Source organism: Solanum tuberosum, unplaced genomic scaffold (assembly GCF_000226075.1).
Source record: "Solanum tuberosum cultivar DM 1-3 516 R44 unplaced genomic scaffold, SolTub_3.0 scf00294, whole genome shotgun sequence".
NCBI lineage: Eukaryota > Viridiplantae > Streptophyta > Magnoliopsida > Solanales > Solanaceae > Solanum > Solanum tuberosum.
In genome coordinates this window covers 128356-148257 of record NW_006239231.1, presented here as the reverse complement: position 1 = coordinate 148257, position 19902 = coordinate 128356, and the positions used below count along the sequence as shown (strand labels likewise).

The 19902-nt window shown below is 29.8% G+C and overlaps 1 protein-coding gene and 1 long non-coding RNA gene across 2 annotated transcripts; one reads left to right on the top strand and one right to left on the bottom strand.

Moving 5' to 3' along the window:
* Positions 1-3770: 3770 nt before the first annotated feature.
* LOC102587653 (tubby-like F-box protein 8) lies at positions 3771-8163 on the top strand. Its single transcript, XM_006359754.2, has 5 exons — positions 3771-3898; positions 4852-5297; positions 5438-5525; positions 6140-6272; positions 7043-8163. The coding sequence occupies exons 2-5, from the start codon at positions 4950-4952 to the stop codon at positions 7752-7754; spliced, it is 1281 nt and encodes a 426-aa protein (XP_006359816.1). The 5' UTR covers positions 3771-3898; positions 4852-4949; the 3' UTR covers positions 7755-8163.
* A 4557-nt stretch (positions 8164-12720) lies between these two features.
* On the bottom strand, positions 12721-13398 carry LOC102587433 (uncharacterized). Its single transcript, XR_368300.2, has 2 exons — positions 13285-13398; positions 12721-12980 (listed from the first exon to the last, which is right to left on the bottom strand). It is a non-coding gene; the product is annotated as an uncharacterized lncRNA (long non-coding RNA).
* Positions 13399-19902: the final 6504 nt, after the last annotated feature.

Sequence of the window (19902 nt, the reverse complement as noted above, 5' to 3'; positions counted from 1 at the left end):
GCAGGTTAGAGGTAATTAGGTCGGGGGTGGGTCTTGGGGCGAGGTTAGTGCTCAACTTTTGGTGAATGTTGAGTTTTGGGTCGAAGTCAAATATTGAGTCGAGGTCAGAGTTAAATTTCAAGTCGAGATTAGAGTTAAGTTAACTTGAACTAGCCCAAATCAGTCTATTTTCAAAAATTCTCTAGCTCATACTCATTAAAACCAAAGCAGGCTAAATGAATTTAGGTTACCACTCCTACACCTAATTAATGTAGCAAATTAAGATTGCATTTACTAGGTAAGAACTTAAAATAGATAAGTGAGATACAATCCAAGTGATTTGATTGGTTTGTTCCAGAGCACTTTCATGGCCACTTATAGCAAAACATTTTGACATAAATATATATATGAGATAAAAGTATTTCAACTTTGTTTAATCTAGCTTCGCATTATTAATTTTAAACTTTGGATAAATGGAAAAGATTGTTGCAAGTTGACAATATTAAACTAGCCAATTATGAAGTTTGACATTTTTAATTTTCCCCAAAATTTCAGAGGCTATAAAGTCCAATCTCCATGGTTGTTCAACCTCTAAACTACTAGTTTTTATTAGTTCAATTGGTTTATGTTTCCTTAATCTATAAATTAATGGTATTTTAATCATTTTTGTACAAATAACTTTATTGTTGTAATTTATTAGGAAAAGAAGTAACCCATGGTTTTCTAGTTTTCTTTTGGGTGTTCGGTACGGAGTTTTTCCTATCAGAGGCGAATTCAGGATTTGAAGATGACGGGGTATTACTAAAGGCGGATATGGGTTAGTTGAAGTAACGATTCTTTACCAGAAAAAAATTGTTGAACAAGTATAAAATCAAGTGTATATATAAATTAAACGAAATATAATATATTAGATGGTATTGACCCTTAGTGTACACTTTGCGATTGCTAGTTCAAATCTCACTTGAAGTTTTTTCATATGCCTTTCTTGAAGAAAAAAAATTGACCAAAAGAAAATGCAACATCAAGAATCAATATCGGGACACGCAAGTTGCAAAAAGCACAACAAACAATGTTGAACAACTACACCAACTCAATTTATTTGTTATAGTGTGCACATTCAATATGATCCTTATTTAGGAATATATTTATTTGATTACATACCAAATACAAAAAATATCTTAAAAAACTTACATTTGAAAAACATCTTCCTTCCGAACATACCCTTGATCTCTCGTGAAAGTGTGAGATTTTGGACTCATCAATAGATGATTATTTTTCATCATTAGAAGAACATTAAAGCCTCACTCTGATTATGTTGTGAGGCTGACGGAATTCAATTCATAAACCCGCTCGCCCGTCTGCTGCTAGGTCCGGAAAGGGCGCCGCATGCCCCTTAATGAATCGAATGGTCCTTCGACCTTCGTTTGATTTCGACGGCCGGTATAGATCTCATGAGACCGGTCCACTATTACTACGAAAAAAGCCAACAATTATTTGACAATCGCTCACTCGTAGATGGATATTTGATATCTATATTAGAGCCTATCAATTATACTCTCTCCATTTCACATTAACTGAATTTTTGGAGTTTTTTTCATTGTTCAAAATAATTGAATTATTCAAAGTTCAAGATAGATGTTTGAAATATTTTCATATTTGCTCTTTCCTTTAATGAAGTTTGATATTTTCTAGAAGATTTGCACTACCTACAAAGTTACATTTATGATTTCACAAAAAATAATATTGAAAAAAATATTTTAAGTTATGTCCCTGAATGTTTTTTCTTAATAAATGTGCATTGCCTCACAAATTTAGTTAGTAATACAGTATTTAATTTTGGTATAGTTATAGTGAAGGTATCTGTCTGTACAATATTTTTTAAATTATTGCCTTAAATTGTTTAAAGGAGGTTTTGCGTCTATAAAATCGAATTTATTTTCTTGTTGTTGAATATGCTTGTATCCAATCTTTACGATGATGTTAAATAGAATTGAAAATTATATTCTAAATAATATTCTTTAATAAATACCACTCAAAGGTCAAACATTTTTTTGTAAGTAATTGCTCATTAAGTAAAACACTTTAAAGTAGGGTTTGGTCATAAATTAAATAAATTTCATTTTATTTGAGGTATATGAAATTCGGTTGATAAAATTGTGTTTGATTATACTTAATAAAGAATATTATAAATAATGTTTATGTGTGAATTTAGTTTTCTAAAAATAAATAAATATAAAATATGATTTATCTATAATATCTAAAAATTAGCAAAACAATCCAATTTGACTAATTTTCATGAAACAAACGACCAAATCTTCTCTAAACAAAAAGTAATATTATGTAATGAATAGTCGCATAATAGCACTATTCAATTCACAAAATTACAAAAATTAAAACGTCAGCTGGTCAAGCATTTGAATCTCATATACAAGTTACTACCTGTTATTACACTTTGTAACATTTTTAAATATATTATAAAAATCCATTAGATTGAGTTATTTCTATAAAAAAAAAATGGAACAAATTTTGAGAAAATAAATAAATCAACATTAAAAAGTGAGTTTATAGAGAAACAACATCTACAATTACACACATGCCACTGACATAACCTTAAACCTACTAATGTCAACTCTTTTTTTTCCGTCGATATCTGATATCTACTTAGAGCCTAATTAAATTTAGATTCGTGTCAGAAAGTTCCACATTAAAAAGTAAATTGTTTCCTAACAAAGACAATTTCATACTCAGGAGAGACTCAAATCCAAAACCTCTAATTAAGAATGAAGGAGTACTTCCAACGTCACCACAAATCTTATTGATACTAATGTCAACTCCTTTGGTGAGAAATGTGTATTCTTTGTCTTTGACAACATACAATTTCAGCATTTTCCACTCCAACTTATTTATTTATTTATTAAATGGAGGAATTATTTATTGATATTTTCAACGCCACAATCAAATCAAAATGTCATATATTCTCCCATAAAATATTAAACTTCGTTTTCACTCTTTTCAAATTCTATTAAAAAAAGAAGAAGAAAATAAATTCATAGCTAATCATTCTTCATTTTTACCCATCTTCATCTTTAAAAATCATATCCAAATTGTTCTTATTAGTTCTGATCAGTCTTGACCACAAATTTGCTCAAGTGTAATAACAAAAAACAAACTACCTTGCATCAAAACATTTATGAGGAAACAAAAAAAAATATATATATATAATCCTTTTTCTTCTTTTTATTAGTCCCTTCGTGTTTCTTTCCTTATAAAATTCTGACTTGGGAATAGAAAAGAGGATTATAAGGTGAAAAATTAAACTCTTAATAACAAGATAAAATTTTAGGTAGCTAACCAATTATGTTATTAAGATTTTTTTCAATTTGTTTGTCTTATTTTACTTATCTATTTAAAAATATATTTTTAATTTTTTTTTTGACAATTTTTTAATTCTAACTTTCTACTTGACATGTTTAAAATCATAAAACAAAAAGAGCATTTTGGTATATTCTATATTAGTATAGAACCACATGATTCAAAAGTCTTTTTACAATCGTCTTTCGTAAACTTCATATCAAATCAAAACTAATTTAAATAAAGTGAGTATTTTTTTAAAATAGAAAAATAATGCTCCATGATCAAATTTTAAAATTAAAAATGAAAATAAGAAGGACAAAAAGGTAATTTAAGAACAAAGTTGAAAACCCCACTTCTCCTGCCCCCACCAAAATGGCAGTTAATTCAACTCCACATTTTATTTTATTTTATTTTCTTAATTAAAAGCAAAAGTTCCGTGAAGAGGATTTAATAAAGTCTTTGGTATCCGCTGGGTAGGAATAGGAATGAGTTGAGAGAGAGAGAGAAACAACAAGAAGAAGATAGTTGTACAGAGACCCAAAAATAACAAGATTTAATTTTTATGGTACGTGTTAATAATAATTTGTTTCTTCTTACTTTAATTTTCCTTTATCAGTTGAAAATTTTCATGATTTTAGAAATTTTTCCATTAATTTTACTCTTTTTTTTTTGTAGAAACCTTGAAGTTAATTAGGGTGTTTTTTTTTTTAATTTGTGGGTACTAACAGTTTTTGTTTAAAGTATAATGTTAAGCATAATTTTGTATTGTGGAAGATAGTATTAGTCTAAGTGTGACATTTGTTAACTATTTTGGAAATTTCATTGTTTGTCTACTTTTTCTTGTTGATAAGGCAAGAAAAAAAATTAAATCTTTAAGCTTTTTTGTCATGGTTTCTTACCAGGTATCAAAAATTGAATTTTTCCTCCTTTTGGGGCCATTTTTCAGGTTAAGAATTGTTTTTTTCCCCTTATTTTGCCCCCTTGGTTTCCTAAGTGGAAATTTGTGTGTTTTTTTGGGCCTGAGGCGGGGGAGGAGGTTGATTTAGTGTATATGTTGGGGTTCGGGAACTCTGTAACTTTTGCGCGGATTCTGTATTTGTGTTGAAAAATCTAGTAAATGTATAAGAAAAAGGAATTGGGAACACATTAAGAGAGTGTGTGTTGTTGGTTTAGTGGAAGAAAAGGAACGTTTTTGTCTCTTTTTATTTTTTTAATTTGAGACGAGTGGGAACCCATAAACTTCAAATCCGGATCCGCCTCCTCGGGGATATAGTTTTTGTGAGATTTTTATGAATGATGAAGATGGTGTTGTAGTTTTGCTTTGTAATGGTGGTTTTCAAGCAGGAAAGTGTTCTCTAGTAAAGTCTCTAGTTTTGGACTGCTTTATGTGGCTTCTTTTTGCAGGAATCTTCTTTTCTTGCTTTGTACTTTTCCTTACGTACCTCGGGCCAACTCTTCATTTTCTTTGTAGTTAAGGAATGCAGAATAGTTTGAATTGATACCCTACTCCTTCTCCAGGTATATTTAATGTGCAAGGTTGTCGGGGATTCAAATCTGTCACTCCAAAAGATTCACATATAGAAAGTAGCCTGTGAAACCTTGCTCTGGTCCAGTAAATGTCTTTTCGCAGTATAGCTCGTGATATCAGGGATAGTATTGGAAGCTTATCTAGGCGGAGTTTCGAGGTTAAGCTGTCCAGTCATAACAGAGGGAAGTCTCAGAGTGCTGTTCATGAGTTGCATGACCATGTTATTGTCATTCAAAGCAGTTGTTGGGCGAGCCTCCCACCAGAGTTACTTCGTGATGTAATTAAAAGATTGGAGGCAAGTGAGAGTACGTGGCCTGCTCGTAAACATGTGGTTGCATGTGCAGCTGTTTGCCGCTCATGGAGGGAGATGTGTCAAGAAATTGTTCAGCGTCCGGAGTTCTCTGGAAAGTTGACCTTTCCCATCTCTCTTAAGCAGGTGATTGTCTTTTTCCGGTCTCCTTTTTTCTTTCGTGGAGCATCTGTTGCCATCATTTCTCTATTGTTTTTATAATGTTAGAGTGGAAGATGAGAGCTATATCATTGTTGTGATGTTTGTTATCCAATTCCTTCTTGCAGCCTGGATTTCGGGATGGAACCATCCAATGCTTCATCCGGAGGGACAAATCTAAATTAACTTACCAACTTTTCCTTTGCCTTAGCCCTGGTAAGTTCATCTTACTGGCTTTATGCTGACTGACATGTAGTCTAATTTGCTGTGAGATTAGTGTAGATGTTTGGCTCATCTGTAAGCTTCATAAGTCATCTGATGTCTTTGTTTGTTGCATTAGATCCTTTAGGTTCAAAAAAGGTTGTTTTTTTCTTTCTAAGTTCGATTCATTTCCGAGGGTTGACAGAAGAATCATTTCTCTGTAAGTAAATCCACCACAATTATGCAAAAGTCCCTTGTTCCACAGAGTGGAAAGTGGAATAAAGCAGTTCTTGTTAAGGGGTTGATTTTTAGTGCCTATATGTTTGTCTGCTTAGGAGAACTTCACAGCTAATTGACAGAAAATTCAGATGATAATTCACAAAAAGAATGTCTTTTTCTTTCTTCTTTTGTGGACTGTTGAGCAGGAATTTTTTTATTATGGTTATGTAGGAGTTCCAGATTGTCACTGAACATGCTTTGTCAATGGTGTAAAAGAATTTTTAGTTAATGGTTCAGAACCATTTCTGAAGCTTCTTGATATTTCCATACCATTTATACAAATATTACCTTGTTTTCATTAAAACCAGGCAGCCTAATGTTTTTTTTTTTCCTTTACTGTTTTCCATCAGCCTTGCTTGTAGAAAATGGCAAGTTTCTTCTTTCTGCAAAGCGTAATCGGAGAACCACGTGTACAGAGTACATCATCTCTATGAATGCAGATAACATATCAAGGTCAAACAGCTCTTACATTGGAAAACTGAGGTAAGCATGCTTTAAGAGAGTTCAAATCTTTACATTTCTTAGCTTTGTCCTCAAAGAACATCGTGATTGTTTAAAGTAACGATATCACACATGATTCAAATGGCTCAAGAAATGTACAAAGAGCAAACGTGAGATGATGAATAGGATCTCCAAGGTTCTATCTGAGGGACAAGAGTTAAATGGAGGGAGGAAACTAGTAAAATCTTCTGCTTGGAATCTGTCCTTTCAGGCTGTATTGAAAGGGAAATCAGGCTTGTAAACTTTCTAATTGACAAAAGAAGTTACAGAAGAAACTAACAAGTCGTCAACTTGGATTCTATCCCTTTTGGTTGTGTAATGAGTCTTTGAATAATATTATGAGCTCATTGATGATTTGAGACTGTTTGCTCTTTTATATGTTTACCCCTAAAAATGCTTATAAAATCATTCTACAATGCTGTGGATTCTTATGGTGGGAATTTGACAGGTAATGGATATCACATTTCTCAGTTGTATCTAATATTGATATTGAACCTGTCCTGATGACCTATTTGGTGATATTCCTTAATGTATTTGATTCTTTATGCCTTACTTGTCTTGAAAAAAAGGTGAATAAATTGTTAAACATATGAAGAATATTATGTGATGAAGTTTGTTAGTACGAATTTAGCTGTGTGCTTGAACTGGAAGTGAGTAATTTAATGGGTCATAGACATAATAATTATGATGCAAGTTTCCGATTCTGACCAATTGTAAAAGGCTTCTAAACAGTTTTTATTTCTTCTTTTCAGGTCAAATTTTCTGGGCACGAAGTTCATAATTTATGATACCCAGCCACCATACAACAGTTCTAGTATTCCTCCTCCTGGTGGAAGCCGGAGATTCTACTCCAAGAAAGTTTCTCCCAAAGTCCCTACAGGAACCTACAACATTGCACAGGTTAGCTACGAACTGAATGTACTCGGAACCAGGGGGCCTCGCAGGATGAATTGTGTCATGCACTCAATCCCTGTCTCGTCCCTTGAACCCGGGGGGACTGTCCCAGGCCAACCTGAACTTCTCCCTCCCAATCTTGAAGACTCATTTAGGAGCATGTCCTTTTCAAAATCAATTGATGCTTCAACAGAGTTCAACAGCGCTCGGTTTTCAGATATTGGGGGTCCAAGTGAAGTAGATGAAGAAGGTAAGAGTAGTCTTTTGGTTCTTCGAAACAAGGCACCTAGGTGGCATGAACAGCTGCAATGTTGGTGTCTGAATTTCCGAGGGAGGGTAACTGTCGCTTCTGTCAAGAATTTCCAGCTGATTGCTGCTACACAGCGTGCAGCCGGTGCTCCAACACCAGCACAACCGGCTCAGTCATCATCAGATCAAGACAAGATTATCTTGCAGTTTGGTAAGGTTGGCAAAGATATGTTTACAATGGATTATCGATATCCTTTATCTGCCTTTCAGGCTTTCGCCATCTGTTTGAGCAGCTTTGACACAAAGTTGGCATGTGAATAGAAAGGACAAATAGAAGATTTAGTTGATACTAGTCATTGTGTTACTCTTCATCATAATCAAGAAGATGCAGGAAGCTCTTGCACATTTGAAAGTTACTATTCTCTTCTTTCTTTTTTTACCTTCTCTTCGTCCTTCGTCGTTTTATCCTTCATTCATATAGTTTAAGATGCTTCTGTTGTAATTTTCGCTCAACTTGGTGAAAGGAACAATGTATAAACTTTGTACCATGTGTGATTTCTAGTTGTAACATCCATTTGTGTAATCATCCCAGTCCACTTTGTTGTGTTGTTTTATAACTTTGGATTATGCTGGCTGGTGATCTTTATGTTGGTGTGGAGGCCATGACAGATATCTTTCCCCTGTCGAATTTCTGTACAGTTTCTAATAAATATTTTGAAATGATATTCTATGCAAACGTTGCACTTACTTTCGGTGTTTGCTTGATCATGCGATATGAAATCATAAGATAAAGTTGAAGTTTTGTTTATACATGTAATTTAGACTTTTTATGTTGTATGTTTTGTCTTAAGCATAAAAACACCACTAGTTGTAAAATTATTAAAATAGTCGTAATTATTTATACCATCTTACGAAATAAGAAAAAGATTATAAAATCGCATAATAAATTATCATAAAGTTATTCTAAAAAAGTACAATATTTCTTGATTAAATTTTAATTCAATAAAAAAATTAAATTGAACATAAGTTGTAGTGTACTAGTCTATAATATAATCCTCCCACATGGTACATATAATCTTCTCACGTTGAACTTGCATTTCTCGATCATATGACGGAGAAAACCGACCAACATTGTTACTTTGAGTCATTTGTTGGTCAATTGGTTAGTAAATAAATATGATAAACAATAATGAATTTGGTGAATAGAAATGGTAAAATGTTGATTTGAAATAATAATAAATTTTATGTTGGTGAGAAATAATCTTTATATGAGATATAAATGATTTAAAAAGTAATGATATGAATTATAAATTTTATTTACACATGAAGTAAATGGTTAGTAGATATATATGTGGAGTTGTTTTTACAAAATATAAACTTGTGAGTCAATTTTTGTATTTTATAAAAATTCCAAATCATGAATTGAAATTTCCGAATCATGTTTTTTGAAGAATTTGATCATGAGATGAAATCAACATGAAATCGTATGTCAAAATACTAATTTCTTTTTTATAATTTCATATCACGATATGAAATCACATGTCCAAACGCCTACTTAATATATTAGATGAACATGAAAAATAATGCATATTACAAACTAAGTCACAAATTTTTGGGGTAATATTTCATATACAATAGCTTAACTTTTACTTTATTGTTCTAAAATTGCTAAATTATTTTTTATAATGAAAAAAGGCATCTAATTTTGCCTTATTATTGTGTAAAGTCACTATTAAAATACTGTCATTTGACTTTTCTTAATTTTTTGGTCTCAATAATTTTTCTTTTGATGCAACACTAGGGTATGCATATGATTATTTGACGATTGGAAGGAATATGTGTTGTCTGTCCAATTATTTGTCATTTTCAGTTTGGTATGTTTTTGGTTAGAAAATCATGATTTGTATTTATGGAGTATAAAACAAAATGAACCCCCTTTTCGTCAAAATTATCTCAATCAAACCAGACAACTTTTTCCTTTCTTTTCTATTTTATCTCACTCAATTTAAAGCTATATAACAAGTGTATAGTAATTGTATAACTATAATATATGCACCTTGGTTATACATTGCACTCGGGCTAAAATTTTATTTTTTATAAAGACTAGAGTTATTTTCTTTTTTTACGAGAAAATTTTGAAAATGGCAAATGTATTAGACATAATAAGGCTTCTATAGTTTCGATAATTGCGCTCCATAGCTATATTTTCGTTTGCTATGGAGACTGTTGTTTGTATATTTCTGTTTGTTTGTATATTTCGCTTGCGAATATACAAATAGGGTAAGTATATACAAATTCTATATTTATACATTTAGGAATTCTTCAGAATTCGTTTGTATATTTTGCTTTCCAATATACAAATAGAGTAATTTATTATGATTTTCTCATAAATCGTATACATATAGCTAAATTAAGAATATACAAAACTCTGGATTTATACAATCAGAAACTGCATCATACAAATTCTGGATTTATACAAATCAAGTGAATCATAAAAATAAGGCAAATGGTAAGAATTGGGAAAACTGTAGCCGCAAATTATAATTTTCTTAAACCATAAATACAGTATCTAATATAGGCTAAATGTTTGCTATTCTGCATAATTTTTCCTTCTTTGATTATTGTGACCTTCGTTAGAATGTTATATAGGGTAAAAATTCCTAAAATAAAAAGTTGTTGTTAGGTTTTGATAGTTAAATTTTTTATAAAAGACAAATAAACTAATAAAAAAAAATAGATTTGGGTTAGTTATATGAAATATATTATAACCCATACATTTAAGTCAAACCGATTCGTGCTGATTAATTCAAAATTAAATTTTAGGAGGGTTCAGTTTATTGATTCAAACAGTTTCTCCCACGACAAAAAAAATAGTTTATTGGTTCAGTTAATTGGAGAGTTTGTCTGGGTTAATTGATTATAAATAACTTATACACATGATATACTGAAAAATATTTTTAATTGTTGAGATAAATAAATATTACGTGTTTAAATAAAAATACGAAGTTTGTGGTTTTTCATTGATGTCACCACAAAGTGTGACTATCGACTAGAATTGCAGTTTCTAGAGACACGAAAATGGTGAATATTATTCACGTACAGTACAATTTATTATATTGGTGGTGTGAACATAGTTTCATATTGATAGCTGGGAAAAATTAATATGAACTACCATAAGGTATTGGGTATTCTTAAGCTTGTTTGGATGGTTGTTACGTATTGTATTATGTTGCTAGTTTAAATAAAATGTTTATCTTGATTGTTATTTAAATTTTATTATATCGCATGTTAAATTCATTGTTAAGTAATGAAGAAAGTCGAGAAGTCTCATTTTGCGTAGCGATCAATTTTTATGATCGTGTCAGTAGTTCTATCTCGTACCCTATTATCTTATAAGTTTATTCTTCAAATTGTTGATGTGTGACATTATGTAACAATGAAAAATAATACAACATATTCAAACATTATATTCATTAAAACAATACAGTATGATACAATATGTTATCAAACAATATGTAACAACTGTCCAAATAGAATGAGGTTTTTTCGAGAAAATTGTATCGTCTTTACGCGAAAAGAATAATACCACAATATTACGACTATTTTTTAATACTAGCAGCCTAAAATTTATCCATATTATAAACTGCAGATTAATCAAGATGAAGTTGATCACTCACATGTTGGTACCACACAATATTAATTAATTCAGTTAATCTAACGGAATTATTATTCTCTATGGCATGATTCTCATTTGAAGATATGTTTGGTCTAATAATGACCCTTATCAGTTGACTTTTCTCAAACAAGAAATTAGTTTAACAAATCAACCCTATAGTACTATTATTTTAATAAAATGAATTACAATATCAAAAAGGGTTGTAATGAAACACAACAATGTAGAGTCAAATACAAAGTGTGACGTAGCAAGTCGTGTTGTACACTAACTACTACTATGAAAATGAAAGAAAAACTTTCCTTTATGACATGGGGAAAATTATTGTTTAAGGTGCGATTTATTATTTCTTAAATCTCCTCTCTAATTGAGTTGGTTTAATATGTGCACACAAGAATATTTCTATCACATATAGTGGCGGCTCAAGCTAATTAGTAATCTAAAGTTAAAAATAAATTGGAGGCCTAACTTTTAATTACTTTTTATTTTTTATTTATAAGATGCAAAGTTATTTCTTTCGTTATTTTATAAATAAAAAAAACTTTATTTTTTCTATGATCTTAAACTAATATATACATACCAAAATATTTTTTAATGTTATAGTCTTAAACAATCACGTGGAAGTTAAATTTAAAAATTGACTAAAAAAAATAAAAATTCTTTAATGTTTTTAAACAAATTAAAAAAAGACAAATAGATTAAAAGATATAATTTTTTTTGTTAATAAAGACTTTTAATAATTTTGTTATTAATTAAAAAATTGGGCATTTCAAGTTTGGGATCTAAGGCGGATGCCTCATTTTTAAAAGCATCGAGTCTCCCTTGTTCACATACAACTCTTAAATAATTTCAACACTACTACTAGTATAATTAGCTTAAACAATTGAAGATTTGTTTGGGTGACACCTACTCACCATCTATATATTTGACCTTTCGACTCTTAAATAATTTCAACACTAATACTAGTATAATTAGCTTAAACAATTGAAGATTTGTTTTGGTGACACCTACTCACCATCTATATATTTGACCTTTCGAAAGTTGTTTAAGGCATAGTCATTTAATTTCCTTAAACTACATGAAAAAATTTCGTCTTTTCCCAAATCTTATTTTAGTTTTTTTTCATTATGTTTAGGTTTTGGCATTTTTCTTGGGGTGGGGGATGGGGGGGGGGGATAGACTTCTAGTTACTGGCTCAAACTTAGTAGCCTAATTAAGTGAAACTTTTATATTTTGTATTGGAAAATCTACTTAATTATGTATAACTAATTTATTTGGAGCGCAATAAACTATTATTTTTAGAATACAAAACTCATATTGTTGCACTTTAAACTTGGAACTCTTGTGAAACAAACATTAATAAGTCAACCAAAAAGCATAGAGATTTGGTTGATTAGTATTTTTGGTTTCTAATTATTCGATGTTCAATATCTTTATTGGAATCTGATTAAATTTAGATTTGCACGGTAAAGTCTCATATCGGAGAATAAAATGCTTCCTAACAAAGCGATTTTGTATATTCAACAAGTCTCAAACCCGAGACCTCTAATTAAAAATAAAAGAGTACTTATCAAACGGAATTATCTTTACATTTTAGCAAAAAGACCAATCATAAATACATGAAGCTGAAATATATTTTTTTTTTTAAAAAAAAGTAGCTAGCTAGCTTTCAATGATCACTTAATCTCTACAAAAGGACCTACTAGTAACTGATATTAATGAAGTTTTACAACATGTAGAAACAGACTTAATTTTGACAAATTAATACTTCCTGGCCTCTATACTTTTAGTCCAAAAGCCATTGATGAAGAATATTGACAGATATCTGAGAAGTGAGCACTTTATCCTTTAAGCATTTTGACTGAATTTCTAACCTGCAACACCAAAATATTTGAACATTTCATGACATTGATATATGTATATAAACATACTACTCTTTCCGTTTTATTTTATATGATACTATTTAATTTGATTGTCCACGGAATTAAAAGAAGAAAAGAAAGATTTTGAACACAACCAAGAGTAAAACTACGTGCTCTTAGAATCGAATTTGTTGTCTTAAAAATAATCGAAAATCACATTTTAATGACTATAAGAACATGTCATTACGGGTAAAATATATAAAATAATAAGTATAAACTATGTACTTGTATATATGTATATGTATCAATATTGTACCTGCATCGAACGCCCAGACCCAGAGTAGTAATCCAGATAACATTGCTTTAGTTCCCAAATAACTTTCTCCCTTCCTTGACAAACCAAGAATATGCTAAATGGTTTGCCTAACATGTTTATAAAGAGATAAAATACCTAGACTAGCTCTTAAATAATTTAATATCATATGCTGAGATCATCATCCTCTTGACCACTTACCTAGAATATTACATTTTGCTCAAATATTAAGTGAAAGTTCTATTGCAAACAATCTCTTTACTCTTACAAAATAGGGGTAAGATCCATCCTTAGGTAAGGATAAATTTGGTGTATACTCGGTTTTCTTCAGACTCCACCTTGTGGGCTTATACTGAATATGTTATTGCTGCTCAAATATTAATAAATGTTGCAAAAATTAGAATTATGTAAAAAAGAAAAAAAATTAAAATTGTATGAGGATATCTCATTCCGCCCACACTAATGTTGGACTACTAACGTCAGGGGCGAAGCTAGTAAGAATTCAGGGGATTCATCCGACTTCATTTGCTGAAAAATTACATTGTTTATATATGGTAAAAATAGTTTTTATATATACATAGTAGATATTATTGAATTCCTTCAACTTCATATTTTGAAACTCTTTAGTGAAAATCTTAGCTCCGCCATGGACTAACACCCTAATACTTTTAAGGGTCCAGCATCAGAAAAAACAAGAATTGAGTGGATATTGATATTTTTTTCTTTCAAGTGCTTGAGACGGAAAGGAATCTAGAAAAGTAAAGATAAATTAAATTAAATACGTAATAGTAACAATTAACTACATAAATTAAATAATGTGGCAATCACTTTCCTAACAGCAAATATCTATCAAAACATTTTTAATTCTGGTTAGTAATACCTAAACATTTAACTCCCATCCGATTTGCTAAATCACAATTTGGGACATGATTATATATATATAAGAATACTACAAATTATACATTTATACCTAAATTTTTTTATTATTAGAGGGCCAGCAATGTTCTCCTAACAAATTATCCTTAATTGACCTAGAAGTTATTTCGAGTATCTAAAAGAAATTACCCCCAACACCATCCCTCGGAGAAAAAAAAAGGTCAAATAGTAATTAAACTTCATAAGTAATATAATTTGATTACTTTTTGTTATATTTAATTTAGAATTAAATAAATGTGAATATGTGATCACGTTCATTTTATGAGAAGTAGTCAACCTCCCCAAATATGAGTGTCATTAAGGCCAAAATTAGCTTTAATTTGGAGATATTAATGTTAACAATCCACATATGTATGTGACCCTACTAGTTTCACAAATGCAGGTCAAATTATTTGTATAAATTTTAATAACAGATATTTTCAGATAATAAATAAGTTTCAGACTATAAATAATAATAAACTCATATATTAGATTTAGCTTTTAGATTTCAATATTGAATATATGAAATGTTTGCGTTCTTTATTGTATTTTCAGTATATTTAATTAGCCGATAAAAGTCTTAATAAATCATTACTTAAGAGATTGTCAACGAGATTTATTGGGTACCCATTCTATATATATAATTAATAAGTAGGCATGGGACAAGATTTACGGCCACGAAACTATATGTAATACTTTCACTCGACTAATTAATTAGGAGAATTAATATTCTAGGTCACTTTACTTACCATTTTATTTTAGTTTATGTTCTTTTCACGAGGAATTTTCTTTTTTTATATATACGAATTTTCATTTTTACATTTACATAAGAGATCTGAAAACGTTATTTTCTTCTATTCAATTTGTAACAAGGCAACAAATTAATCTTATTTCCTCAATTAGGTATACAATATACACTAATAGAATCCTCTGAATCAATTAGTTGTTTGGCACTAGCACTTTACAAATTTGTTTTTATATGACCATTACTTTTTAAGATCATTACTTTTTAAGAGACGTGCAAAATGTTAGTGAACGAGAATAATACTTCATAGGACAAATTATAGGCTTAATCAATGGATTCCAATTCTTTTTTTTTTTGTTGGTAAAAGAATGATTTCAATTCTAAACCACGCCAACTACATACATCTTTAATTTAAATTTAATTTAATGTCTTAACATGTAAAAAATCGACAACACATCTTCTCAAAAGATTAGTTATTAGTAGCAAAGCAGCATTTTAGAGTTGGAATAATTACTTCTTGATATTAGCATTCTTGTTTTTAGTGTATAAAGCTACTAAGCACTATATATAGTTGCACCTTCTTGATTAATTTTCGAGGATGATAAGGTTGTAGTGTGGAACAATTTTTTTTTTTTTTTTTATTAAGTACTCTTTTCATTCATTTTTACTAATTCAATATTAATTTGACACACTCATTAGATGATAATAATAAATAAAATGATTTATTATATCAGATTTTAGATATAATATTTTGAGAAATATGACTATAATTAATAATAAGAATAAATAAAAATTAATGTGATAAATTGTGTCTTTTTATTTATTTTTTCTAATACTTCTAGTTTTTTTTTCTAGGTACTTTCTGTGCCTGCACTAGAACCCCACTTTCTAATTTTCTAGTCCTTTTTTTTTCTTTCTATGGCTAAATTAAAAAGAAGGGAAAGAAAAAAGGTGATAAAAGCTGACATTATGGGAATATTCACAAACTAATACTATTACGCACGTGAAGATCACTTTAAGGCAGTTTTGGTTCAAGGAATTAGGTGGGTTATGTTAATTTAAATTTTGAGATTAAGTTTACCAAGAAATAAGTTAAATAGTCATGTATACTGTAATAATATTTTTATAAATATTATAATTTGGATAATTTTTTTTTTTTATCTCATATAAGTTAATGTTTTAATCGAAGGATATCGCCAATTACAACTTACCATCAGTGGCGAATTTAGTTCGTAAAATTAGATATTTTATGTATATATTTTTTAAAATCTGTATAATATTATATTTTGACACTCCTACTATAAGAAGTCTAACCGATCCACATGGTTAAATGTTGAGCTTTTGATCTTGAGGAATAAGGATCAATTTCCACTTAATATTTTTTTTTTTGTGCACTCATGTTCGGATCAATTCTCACTTAATATATTTTTCTTAATGCACCATGTTCGAAAAATCTTAAATTCACTTCTGATTAAGGGAGTTTGTTGTATTAAGTAGGATATGGCTGTTACTACTTTCATTCCCAAAATTTGGTATTATTGCTATTGGGAGATTTTTTACAACCAGGGTTATAAAAGGCATTTTTGAGGTGTATAGTAAAAACTATATTGGATTGATTTGTGGAGGTGTAAGTTCGATCCGTTTGAGCATATGTTGGAAAAACTATTTAATTATATAAATATTTTTATCATATTTATAAATTCTCCATATAGTTTGAAAACATATTTTCTCACTAATTGATGATTTCATATCAAATTTCAAGTCATATACACCATGATATATGTAATTTTTTACTACCAGATACACTCTGAAATATATATATATAGGGAGAAAGTGGAGCGAAAAAGGGAGAGAGGTAAACGACAGATGGGAGAGAAGACCAAGATAGGAGGGAGGCGAGAAATAGTATATATATCTCAGATACATGTGAATCATACTAGATACATGTGTGTGGGATACCTGGTACATTCTATATACATCAGAGAGATCAAGTGAGCGAGATAGGAGAGAGATAAGTGAGAAAGTCAAATACATGCGAATTCACTTAGATACAATGTATTTGGAACAAATTACACCTGATTTTGATCTCATATATCTGAGATACATGTTGAACGTGCTTGATATATATATTGGGGGACCGAAATATGGTATGAAAATAATTTTGAAAACTCACACAAAGACATAGTGGCGGAGCCAGAAATTTCATCAAGGGCGTTCAAGATTTTCTTTTAAAAAAAATAAGTGAGTTGAATGTTATTTGTTTAACCTAGAGATTCTACCATGAACTGTCTCAACATTTGTCAATATCAAATATAAACAATCGAGTTTTTTTTCCCTTATTGATGCATTGAATTTATATGATAAAAATATATGATTATTGTTTTTAAAGTGAAATATTGATAGAACAAATGCGTCTAGCTTTACGAAACATAAATCAAAAAGAAGAAGATAAAACGCATGTATTGATTTTAGCTTTGGGTTTAAAGTTGTTAACATATATAGTTGGCTTTTTTTGTTTTCACCATTCGAAAGTGCATTATATCCTAGATAAAAATTAGAAATACATGATATCAAAATATTCAAAATTAAAATAATGTATTCATATATGTTACTCTATATTATTAAAATTGTAATATTAATAATTAAGAAACTCGAGGAACATAATAATGGTGTGTGAGGTTGTGTTCTGCTCTCAAAATAAAACTAAAAATGTTGTGCGCTCTGTGGGATTCAAACCCACGCATCTGGAGTGGAAATGAACACGCTTAACCACTGCACCACGGAAGAGTTTATGTCAAGGTTGTTCAACATTAATTATTTATCCCTTAAATTCAGAATTTGACCACTCTATATGATGTAATTTTCCGGCGAAGGGTGTTCAACTAACCACCCTTGGATGGCTGTAGCCCCGCCCCTGCGAAGACATGTAATATAAATTATAAACTAATAAAATTTGTGTTGTTTAGCCTTATTTTTGTTCTAAATAATTAATGAATATTCATATTAAAAATATCTAATCTCTCTAGAAAAATTATTTAACCTATATTAAATGAGAATGCCAAAACTTAAGCAAAATTTAGTGGAATCCTTATCATTCCTAAATTTAAGCCTAGTCGATGACCACACAAGTCTATAACTCAAACACGATCAGTTATTTCCTAACAAATTTCTTAATGCCTTAAATTTAGCCTGAACAAATTGACTACATTTCTAATATACTTTATAAATAACGCATACATAATATTTCAAATAATAATGCATTCATCGTATATTAAAACTTTAACATTGATGTACTATTGTGTAATGAGATACTGACAGACTAACATAATAAGGACAAATTACATATTTAATCGATCGGCTAAAAATAATTACATTCGTTAGTCAAATACATATAAAAAAAGGCTAAATAAACATACACTGTTAAAATAAAACTGACGTCTATTTATTTCATTTTTTATATAATTATATGGTTACTTGTCTACTTGAGTATATTAATAATATATTATTTATTATAGTATAGATTTGAATATATATAATACAATCATTTATACATAGTAATGGTATATCAAAATATACTATACAACATATAAACTTGGGAAGTTAGTTAGATGAGAGATACTGTGAGATTATTTTCAATTTAAAAGATTACATTTTGATTGGCATAATCCGAAGTTCAAGGAAATATTTTAGGATTATGAAATTTTATTTAAAATAAATTTTAAAGAGTTGTATTTTATTGATGTATAAATTCCTCAATTCAAATCACTTGTTGGATGGCAGCCCAATAAGTACGAAAGCCCATTAATAGCCTCTATATAACAGAGAGTCGCAACCATATTTTGAAATGAAACCCTAACTTTACTTACTCATCTCATTATCAGCAGTTAACGCCGCCAGGAGAATACTTTTGTTTGTTCGATTCGTAAATTTTGTGATTTTACTTTTCTATTTGTGTTTGATTTGATTTGATTTCTACTTTGTTAATTTCAATGTTCTTCTCATATTTTGCCCAATGATGGAAAATCTATATATATTGAGCGGCTGTGATGGTTATAGATTCATCAGTTGCCTTTATGCATCACCTGAATATCAGCGGTATCCGCCATTCTTTCTCCCTTTCCCTGTCTCCCTCAACATTACACACAAAAGCACACTTACACTTTTGCCGCTGATGTTTATGGTGATGTGTGAAAGGCTTCTGATGAGTTCCATCACGATTAGCTGTCTGTGATTTTGAAGCTATGAGATCTGAGGGCTTTACAGTTTTTTTTTCTCACATATTCAGTACAGAAATAATCCCTTTTGTGGGTATAACTTGATAAATTTGCATAACTACTAACTATGCAAGTGCTTGATTTTTGTATAATAAACGTGATTTGAAGAATAGAATTTTCACTTGCATAATTAACGTGATTTGAAGAATAAAGAATTTTAAAAATTTGTAGGATACAGTGTTTGTAATGCGGTTGAGTTTTTTTAGTTGATTTTAAAGGTCAAACAATTCATATGTAGTTACACAAATAAATTATTAATGTAATGCACAAATGATGAAAATAATTTTCCGATTGTTCCAAAGATAATAGCAATAAAACACTTGTTAACCGAAATTATTTTTCGTCATCCTTTCAACAGTGGAGATATTTCCAAAATCATAAATTGATTTGTATAGTAGGGTTACACTGGACACGTAAAACAACTGAGAGTCTAAGATAACCAGAAAAAAAGTCTTTTATCTTTATATATTTGAATGGTATTAATAAAAAAAAGTATTAACCTATGGATTATCTCAACCCATTATGAAAAAATAATTAAGATCAAATATTAAAAATATGCTTCAATTGTAAAAAACCTAATTTAGCAGTAATAATATTACTTAAATGACCATGGATTTATGACAGATTTGAAACTCATAAAATTCACGGCTTCATCCTAATTCGATTTTGCTACTCACTTGTTTTACA

Coding starts and splice junctions, on each gene's coding strand:
- LOC102587653 (XM_006359754.2), top strand. CDS start 4,950: ATGTCTTTTCGCAGTATAGCTCGTGATATCAGGGATAGTATTGGAAGC. Junction 5,298..5,437: donor TTCCCATCTCTCTTAAGCAG/GTGATTGTCTTT, acceptor TCCTTCTTGCAG/CCTGGATTTCGGGATGGAAC. Junction 5,526..6,139: donor TTTCCTTTGCCTTAGCCCTG/GTAAGTTCATCT, acceptor GTTTTCCATCAG/CCTTGCTTGTAGAAAATGGC.